Raw genomic sequence first — 10,380 nt, 5'->3', positions numbered from 1 at the left:
CAGACTGTGAATGACTAGAAAGAGAGAGCTAGCGATGTCCCTACTCTTGGAAATCAGGAAGGGAGACCCTCTGAATCACAAGGACTTGAATGATACTTGACTTCAGTTGTGAATAAGGAATGGAGGGCATTTTGCCCCATTGTGACTGAGGTCAGCATGAGTCCATTTGGGCGCAGCTTTAAAAGAACAGATGTTCAAGTGTGTTTCAAATGTTGTTGTTATGTATCGTCAAGTCAGACACAACTCATAGCTGACCCTCCAGTGTGTTTTCAGAGGCACTAAATTGCATAGGAAGAGATGTTGTTGTTGTTGTTGTGTGCCATCGAGTCGCCTGCGACTCATAGCGACCCATGTACAACAGCCCTAAACTCCGCTCTGTCCTGTGCCAATCACACTGACTCCGACACTCCCATCCCAATTATCCCAGTCACTGAATCAATCCACCTCATAGAGGGCCTTCCTCTCCTGTGCTGTCCCTCCACCCTCCCAAGCATGATGTCCCTCTCTAAGGACCTGTCTCTCCTCACAACATGTCCAAAGTATGTTAGATGGAGCCTCAGAATCCTTGCCTCCAACGAGCCACCCGGTTTAACCCTTTCCAGGACAAATCTGTTTTCCTAGCAGTCCATGGTATTCTCAACACTCTTCTCCAGCACCACAGCTCAAAGGCATCAATTCTCCTTCTATCCTCCCTGGTCATTGTCCAACTCTCTGATGCATAACAAGTGATTGCGAAGACCATGGCCTGTATCAGACGCACCTTAGTCTCCAGAGAGACACCATTGCTCTTCAGTACTTTGGAGAGGTCCCTAACAGCAGACTTTCCCATGGCAATGCGCCTTTTAATTTCCTGGCTGCTGGAATAGGAAGAGATAGTCCATCTTTTTCCTGCAGAGCAGCTGGTGGGTTTGAACTGTGTGCCTTTGGGTTGGCAGAGCAACTCTTTACCACTAAGCCACCAGAGTTCTCAAGGAGATTCTAATAGGCCAATGTTTGTAAGAAGACAAAGTCACTGTTGTCAGTTTCAAACCAATTCTAGCTGACCCTCCAATGGGTTTCTAGAAGTGATCAATCTTATGGGAGGAGATGGCTTATCTTTTTCCCTTCCAGTGGCTGGAGAACGGCCAGAGGAATGAAACCTTTCAGCTGTCAGCAGAACTCCCTACCTCCCTACGGAGCACTCCATCAGAGCTTCCTACTGTCTGTACAAGTGGTGGCACAATGCTTTATGAGTTGGGCTGTAAAACGAAAGGCAAGCATTTGTGTCTGTCATCTGCTGAGGGAGAGAGACAGGAGGTTTCCCGGAAAGATTTCCCAGGGCTCTGAAGCCCACTCAAGGGTTGCCATGACAGAGAAGTGAGACCATGAGGGAGAAGTGAGACGGCAGTCTGTTTGGGTGGTCTGAGAGTTCAGAAGAGGTAAAAGCAGTCGCTCAAAGAAGAGGGAAGATTTTTGTTTTGGTTTTGTCCCTGTTCACACAAGTGCTGCAGAGAGGGGGAGAGGATGATAAAGGAGAGGAGTGTAGGGGCAGGGATACTGGGTAGGGGTTGGGCTTGCTGAACCCACAACCAGGAAGGCTTGACTGTGGGCGAGGGTGGGAACAGTCCACTCACTGGAGCAGAAGGGGAAGGACAGACAGGTCACAGTCACTGGAGATGGAAGCAGTGAGGAGCTGCGGAAGGCCTCCCGGGACTGCTTCTATTTTCACCATAAAATAAGAAGCCAGGTCAGCAGCTGCCGGTGAGGAGAGAGGCTGTCATGAGGCCTTGAGACAGACCCGATGTGAAAAATAGTCTTCTAGGGCAGTGATTGTTTAATTTCAGCTCCTGACCTCATATACCAGTATAACCAGTGGTCCCTGGAGTGGAGTCAGTCGTGTCCCAGCAGCACTGTGGCTGTGGCCCTCCCCTTACTCCCCTGTTGTTGTTGTTGTTGTTGTTATGTGCCGTCCAGTCACTTGCGACTCATAGTGACCCTATGTACAACTGCCCTAAACTCTGCTCTGTCCTGTGTCAATCACACTGTCTCTGACATACCCATCCCGATTACCCCAGTCACTGAATCAATCCACCTCATAGAGGGCCTTCCTCTCCTGCACTCTCCCCCCACTCTCCCAAGCATGACGTCCCTCTCCAAGGACTGGTCCTTCCTTGCAACATGCCCAAAGTATGTCACACGAAACTTCAGAATCCTTGCCTCCAAGGAGCAGCCCGGCTTCACCGTCTCCAGGATGAACCTGTTCATTTTCTTAGCAGCCCATGGTATATTCAATACCCTTCTCCAACACCACAGCTCAAAGGTATCAATTCTCTTTCCAATCAATCATCCCTAGTCATTGTCCAGCTCTCTAACGCCTCACTCTCATACCCTCCAGTAAGAAGATAACTAGGCCTTTCTTCCGAGCACCTCAGGGAAAGTCAAATGGCCCTGACCCAGCCAGCGGCTGTAAAATTAACTTAGTGATTTGATACCAACATTTTGAAAAGTACACAGAATTAAAATGAGAGTTTGCGGTATTATGTGAGTCAGGATTCTTTATCCTGTTTCATGTACGTGAGCGTGTGTTTCCTGCTCGTACACACACTTCAGCTCGCATTATGAGACATTCATTTATAGATTCAAATAGGTCCTAGTTTATACAATGGTTTATTTTTTGAGAAAAAACCATTTTTTAAACACTTGTTCAGGATAGCAGGAGTCATTTGAACAAGAGATTGTTGAATAAAATTAGGAGGCACAGAGAGAAAACCTTTTCAATTGATGCCTCCTAAACATAATGTAAAAAATAGTAATACAAGCAGAATGGTGGCCATCAAGTCAGAACCTGCTGAGGTGTCACAACTCACCTGTCAAAAATAAGACAACTACTAAAAATAGTAATACAGACTCCTCCAGAGGACGGCAAGCCATAGCGTCTTCTGCTCCGTCACCATGAGAAGCCTTTCTGCTGGACTCCAGAGCTGGAAAGCTCACCTCTTTTAGTGTTAAATGCCAGTAGGTAACCATCTTCTCTGTTAAAAAAACAAAAACAAAAGTGAAAAGCAAAACAAAAAGCCACTAATATATAAAATACCACTAAGTAGAGGACCAGCTGGCTCCCAGGGCCTTGAGCATTGAGCTGAGGGAGAGGTTCAAATCCACCAGCAGCTCTACCAGAGAAAAGTGAGACAGTGCCTTCTGGGAAAGACTCAGTTGTTCCTCCGAAGCTGACGGACACTTGCCCGAGTTGGAGCAGACCCCACAGCAGCTTTGCTGTTGTTATTAGGTGCTGTCCGGTGCACTACAAGTCACGGGGGTTCAAGAAACGACAGATCCAGCCCTGCCCTAGCTCGTTCCACCTTCACGACCTCTACCATGCTCAAGCCCACTGCTGCAGGCCGTGCCAGTCTGGGCCTGGCCCTCTGTTCTCCGCAGCGTGATATCTTCTTCCAGGGCTGCTCCTGACATGGTCAAGGCGTGTGAGCGGAAGTTTCACCAGCCTTGCCTCTAAGGAGCGCATTTCCTTCAGGACAGGTTTGTTTGTTCTTTCGGTGGTCTCTGCTGTGCTCACTGCTCTGCCAGAACTACAGTCTAAAGGCACGGATTCTTCACACTCACTCACTCATTACCACCAAGTCAGAACAGACGAAGGGCTGATGTACTTAGGATTTGGAGGAGGCAGTAAAAGGAGAGTCCCCATCTTTCTCCCATGGACTGGACAGTGGGTTCCAACTGGCAGAGACAGAAAGTGTCACTTTTGGCTTAGCAATGCAACTCCCTCCACTTCCACAGACATGTGACTGAAGAGACATTCTTGCTCTTTAGTACTTTAAAGAAGTCCTTTACCACAGATTTTCTTAATGCAAGTGGATTTGGGGGTTTGTGTGCTTTGTTTGTTTAATATGAAGTTTAAGCAGCTGTGGTGGCACAGTGCTCAACCTCCAACTGAAAGGTGAGTGACCCTACCAGTCACTCTGCCAACACACTTGTATAAAGATTACAAGCTTGGAAATGCTTGGAGAACTTCTACTCTGTCCTGTAGGATTGCGATGAGTGGCAATCGACTCAACAGGATCAGATAATAAGTTTGACCTTAGTACCTCTTACTAGATGTGACATCCACAGCTTTCTCCTGTTTTGGAGAGCTCAGTCTGCTTAATAACAAAACAAGCTGCAGAACCCCAAAACATCTTGTTTGGATGGAACTCAAAAGATTCCTATTTGGTATCCTTGTTTTTAAATGGAAAAGCTTCCTTCCTTCCTTCCTCTGCATGGACTATAATACTGTTACTGGAGGTGAGTTCTGCATCTCCATTTTTTAATTTATTCTCTCAACATATGCTGTTGGATTTTCAAATGACTGCAACCAAATCCAATGTTGCATCCCTTCACAAAAATAACACACAAATTCGTGAAACATTCCATATCTTTATGTTGCCAATTACTTTGTCAATTAGGTGAGCATATACTTGTTTATTTGCTTATTTTTATTACCACAGCACTTGTTTGTCAGTTTGTTGTACTAGAGTAACTTTTGAGCTTCTGTGAGGCTAGACGCTATGCCGCCAGTGTGTCAAATGTCAGAAGGGTCACCAATGGTGGACAGGTTTCAGCAGACCTCCCAGATTAAGATAGATCAGAAAGCAGAATTGACCATCCATGTCTGAAATAACAGACCTCTAAACATTCTATGAACAACAGAGGAATATAGTATTAGAGGCAAAGCCCATAGTGGAGGTCATTCTGAATAAGGAGACAGCTGCAAAGACCCTTTAATAGACCTACTTAGGGCATATTGTTGGAGAGGCATTTCCATGGAAACAGATATCATGTTTGGAAAGGTGGATGGTCGGTGAAAGAGGGAAAGACTCTTGATGAGATGCATTGACATACTGACTGCAGCAAAGGGCTCAAGTATGCCAGAGACTGTGAGGATGGCACAGAAGAGGACAGGTTCAGAGCTGAGGTTTATAGAGTCGCTACGAGTTGTACTTGACCTGATGGCATCTATTAACAACATTTCTTGGGAAAATATATCATCCATCTATAGGCTTAACATGCCTGTTCTGAGGTAGTTTTCCACATAAAATACATTAATGCCAGAGTAGTACTTGGAGGCAAAATGAGCAAAGCTTCATCTCGTGTACCTTGGGCATGTTGCCAGCAGAGGCTATTCCCTGGAGAACATCATGATTGGAAAGGTGGAGGGACAGCGAAAGAGAGAAGACCATCAACCAGGCGGTATGACACAGTGACTGCAGCAACAGGGTCTAATGTGTCAGGAAGTGTGAAGATGGCACCAGACAGGTTCATAGGGCCACTATGAACCCTACTCGACTTGATGGCACCTAACAACAACAACAGCATTTACAAATAGGTCAACAGGTGATGTAAAAATGGCCATTTATACTTTTCAAGTCCTATGAACTCAGGTTTTATGGTCATAGTAACTTAATTAGCGTTTATATTTTGGTCCTTACTAACTCTGATTGCCTAACCAGATTTGGAACAATTTATGTATTTTTTTTAAGGGATTTGTTTTGTTAGTATGCAGGCAGTATCAATATTAGACGAGGTCGTTTAACCCTGGTCTGTCCACTTGCCATACTTGTGGTGGCTGTGAAGCTGAACATTGTGACACTGGTATGCCAAATGGGATAATGGTTACCCTTGGTGGACAGTGTTTGGTGGGGCTTCCCTGGAAGCAGGAGTAGTATCCACTTCCATAAACAGCTTGCCTCCGGAAACCCTATGAACCTAGAAAAAGGATGAAAGCCACGCAAATGTTGAGGACTTTTGTTCACAGGATCACTATGAGTTGCCTACTAGACAGCACTTAACAACAATGTTGTGATACACCACATAAAACATTTCCTCTACCAATGGTATTGTGTACCTACTGTGTGATTTACTTGGTTATGAAAGATTGATTTAAGAGATGCTGAAATAAAATTGAAGTGTTGTTAGAGGTGCTCCTGGTATTCTTGAAGGCCCTCTGCTCCATGTACCCATACACTGCCAGGTCCTGCCCCATTCCTACAACTGTTGCAATGTTTAAGCTGGCAACGGCAGCTACTGTGCCAGTTCACCTCACTGAAGGGGCTCCTCCTTCTTGCTTTGCATGATTTCACTTCCCCTGTGCTACTTTTCATGAAACTTGCCATCTTTTAAAATGTTTATATAACTTCTTTTTATTCATAGTCTTAGACGCTATCAGTCTTCTTTTTATTCATAGTCTTAGACGCTATCGAGTCAGTTCTTATTCACAGCGACCCTATGTATAAAACAAAGCTAAACAGTGCCTGGTCATTTACCCTTCTCACAATTGGTACCATCTTTGAGACCTTTGCTGCCACCTTTGTGTCAATCCATCTCATCCAGGATCTTCCTCTTTTTACTGATCTTCTCACTTACCAGGGTGCTTTGGCAGCTGAGTGGTAAAGTGTTGCATTGTCAACCCAAAGGCACACAGTTCAAACCAACCAGTGGCTCTGAGGGGAAATGTTGGGCAATCTTCCCCTGTGCAATTTACTGTTTCTGAAAATCTGCTGGAGGGCCAGTTTGGAGTCTTTTGCAACTCCGCGGTACAGAAAAACTTCTTTACCAAGCATCATTTCCTTCTCTAGGGACTGAGATCATCCTCCCTGATAATGTCAAAAGTTTGTGACAATGGCCATCCTTGCTTCTAAGGGACATTTTTTACTCTGGCTGTTCTTCCAAGACTGATTTATTCATTCATCTTCTCAATACATTCAATCTTCTTTAACAATACAATTAAAATTTATCAACTCTTCTTCATTGTTCAGCTATCGTATGCACATAAGGTGACTGAAATACCATGGTTTATGTCAAATTATACCTTAATCCCCAAAGTGAAGTGACAATTTTGCTTGAAAAAAGTCTTTGCCACACATTTTCCAATACAATGCCTTTTGATTTCTTGAGTCCTGCTTTGATGGGTTTTGACTACTATAATCAAATTTCTGGATTCTTTGAACAAAACAACCTAACATAATAAAACACATTTAAATATTACACACTTGGAATACAAAACACTATTATTTATGTAATAGTGTAATTTATGCAATATTGTTGTTGTTATGTGCCGTCAAGTCGCTTGCGACTCATAGTGACCCTATGTACAACAGCCCTAAACTCCGCTCTGTCCTGTGCCAATCGCACTGTCTCCAACACTCCCATCCCGATTATCCCAGTCACTGAATCAATCCACCTCATAGAAGGCCTTCCTCTCCTGCGCCGTCCCTCCACCCTCCCAAGCATGATGTCCCTCTCCAAGGAGCGGTCTCTCCTCACAACATGTCCAAAGTATGTTAGACGGAGCCTCAGAATCCTTGCCTCCAACGAGCCACCCGGTTTAACCCTTTCCAGGACAAATCTGTTTGTTTTCCTAGCAGTCCATGGTATTCTCAATACTTTTCTCCAGCATCACAGCTCAAAGGCATCAATTCTCCTTCTATCCTCTTTGGTTATTGTCTAACTCTCTGATGCATAACAAGTGATTGCGAAGACCATGGCCTGTATCAGACGCACCTTATTCTCCAGAGAGACACCATTGCTCTTCAGTACTTTGGAGAGGTCCCTAACAGCAGACTTTCCCATGGCAACGCACCTTTTAATTTCCTGGCTGCTGGTGCCAAGACTGTTGACTGGGGAGCCAAGCAAACTAAAGCTGTGTACAATCTCAATCTCTTCACCGTCCATCCTGATGCTGCCAATTGGTCCAGTGGTGAGAATCTTTGTCTTCTTGACATTGAGCCTCAATCCATATTGTAGGCTGCAGTCCTTGACCCTCTGCAGCAGGTGCTTCAGGTCCTCTTCAGTTTCAGCAAGCAGGGCTGTGTCATCCACAATATTTACGTAATAAATAATAGAATGTAGGAAAATGTGCAATATCAGTATTCTGTAATGTACTGTGCAGGAGGAACAGACTCATAACTGATCGTCCATCAGGGTTTCAGAGCTGCAAATCACCCTGAAGAGTTCTCCTTTTTTCTCCTGAGGAGCAGCTGGCAGATTCAAACCACCTGCTTTTGGGTTGGCAGCACAACTTCTTATCACTAAACCACCAGAGTTCCTTAAAATGGTGCTAATTTACAACATCCAATGCTTTCTTTTAGTCCACTTATTGTTGTTGTTGTTAGGTGCTGTGGAAAATTAGGTAGAGTATGAACTCTCCCTTCTATTGATTTTGGGATTCAAGCCCACCCACGATCTAGGTTTCTCTGGGAAGTTTTACTCTTCTATTGACCAAGATAAACAGTTAAAAGGATGAAACAGGAGCATGAAATTCTCATCTTATTAAGTAGAATCATTTTATCATTACTCTGTTTACATCCTCATTTACTATGTGTACATGCATAGGGTTTTGTTTAGGGTTTTTGTTTTTGTTTTGTTTTGTTTTTCCCTTTCTTCCCTGCTCTAGGTAAAACCTTTGGAAAGGAAACCCACAGAATCAGCTCCTCTTTCAAGACATTGAGAGCTCAGGCGACGAAAGCTCTTGCCCTTTTATTCTGCAAGTCTCAACAAGTCAGCTGCTGAGTCAGAACCTCCTTTTTTTCCCCCTCTGACGTGGGAAATCTTTTCCCTTGGAAATGCATAGTTTCGGAAATGTTTAAATTAGAATCTCCCCAGGGGAAGTGGGCGGGGACGCCCGCTAGGTTGGAGCCACCCCAGGATCTTACAGTCTATAAGGGGAAACTTGGCACTGACCCAGGCTTAGTTACCCCAGGTGCTGCGCCGGGAACCTGTTTATGCAGCTATGTGTAAATAACCACTGGGAGGTGCGTGCCTTTCCGGAACTCGGTTCCACTTTGCTGAACACCAAGTGTTTGGTGTTTACCAGCACGAAAGCCCCTTCACGTGTTGCAAAGAGGCTGGAGACAGCCCACTGGAGGCAGAAACTACTCTGAGGCGCTTAGGGGACAGAGAAGGTGGAGGCCCAGGCAGAGACCAAGGTGCGGGGTAAAAAAAGCAGCGAGAGCCTGAATCAGAAAATGCGAGAAAGGACCCAGGCTGGGCCGGAGGACGGGCGGTGACACGGCTGCGGGCTACGATGACAGTGTCAGGCTTGCGGGGCTACGGGGTCCCCCAATATCTGCTTTGCTTTCGGGATCCCATGCTTCTCGGGCGGACCAACCCCGCCTAGGGAAGCCCCGCAGCGGCTCACGTGACTGAAGGCGGGGCCCAGATGACAGGAAGGGGGCGGAGCATGCGCGAGGGGGCGGGGCTCGGGCGCCGCCGGGCCGGGAGGGACCGTTGCCCAGGAACCCCTGCGCCGGCTCGCTCCCGAGCGCACGCGTGCGCGCCCGGCGCTCAAGACCCTCCTGCGGCCCAACCGGCCTTTCGTTTCCTCCGCGGAGCCGCCCGAGGGGCGTGCGGGCACGTGCCGCTCGCTCCCGCCTCCCCTCCGTCCGCGAGTGGCCGCGAGCCGCACCGCGTGCGCGCGCCCCCTTCCTCGGCTCAGCCAGCTTATTAATAAGGGGGCGGGGCAGGGGCGGGGCGGCCTCGCGCCCGCGCGTGCCGGGGCGCGCAGGCGGGGGGCGGCGTGATTGTGAGGTGGCGCTGACCCACGAGCCGGGCTTCTTAAGCGGCGAGGGGCGGCGGCGGCGAGGGCGGCAGCGGCGGGGCCCGAGCCGGTTTCAGGAGGCTGCGGAGCCCGCCGTGACGGGTGGCGGGCCGAAATCGGCCCTCCCCGGCCCAGTCACTGTGTCCCCTGTGTCACTGACTTCCCTCCTCCTTCCACCAAGGCCGCGCCAGCCCCACGCCCCGCGGCCGCCGATCGGGGGGCCCCGGGGCGCGTCTCGTCCTGCGGCCGCCGATCAGGGGACCCGGGCGCGTCTTTTCCCGCGGCTGCCGGCTTGATAAATGAGGGACTTGGGGTTTGGGGTGCTGCAGACCTCCCCGCTGCGCAAAGGCAGCCCCGGCCCCTCGCTGGGCGCTGGCACGTCCCGCCCCTCGGCCGCCCCGCCGCCCCGCGCCACGCCCTTCGGGCCGCCGTTGCCTGTCACCGGCTTCCCGGAGGCCGCCTCCCTCTTCTCCATCGCCCTCGGCGGCGGCCGCGCGGGCGGCCCGCTCGCTTCCTCTTCCTCCCCGCACCCGGCGCCGCCGCCGCCGCTGGCGCCCACCATGCAGGATGAGCTGCTGCTGGGCCTGACCCCGCAGCCCGCGGCGCGGCCGCTCCCGGGGGCGGCGGCCGCGGAGAAACTCGCCAACCCCCGCGCCGGCGGTGGCGGCGGCGGCGCAAACGCGGGTGTGACCCACCTCCTCCCCTCCCCGGACTTCAAACCGAGTCTGCACCTCCCCGCCTCCTCCTCCGCCTCCTCCTGCTGCTGTGGCCGCACCTCCTCCCCGCAGGACTTCAGTCCGCAGCAGCAGCAGCAG

The 10,380-nt window shown here is 49.0% G+C and overlaps 1 protein-coding gene across 1 annotated transcript in view; it reads left to right on the top strand.

Annotated features, from left to right (window-relative positions):
- Positions 1-9,864: 9,864 nt before the first annotated feature.
- CPEB2 (cytoplasmic polyadenylation element binding protein 2) overlaps positions 9,865-10,380 on the top strand; it is an 82,118-nt gene continuing 81,602 nt past the window's right edge. The window contains exon 1 of the mRNA XM_006884540.1: positions 9,865-10,376. Within this exon, the coding sequence (XP_006884602.1) occupies positions 9,865-10,376 (512 nt within the window). The remainder of the gene's footprint in view (positions 10,377-10,380) is intronic.

Source organism: Elephantulus edwardii, unplaced genomic scaffold (genome assembly GCF_000299155.1).
Source record: "Elephantulus edwardii isolate Elephantulus edwardi_28Jun2011 unplaced genomic scaffold, EleEdw1.0 scaffold00035, whole genome shotgun sequence".
In the NCBI taxonomy this organism is placed as follows: Eukaryota; Metazoa; Chordata; class Mammalia; order Macroscelidea; family Macroscelididae; genus Elephantulus; species Elephantulus edwardii.
Note: the sequence above shows the minus strand (reverse complement) of the source record. Positions and strands in the feature narration are given on the sequence as shown.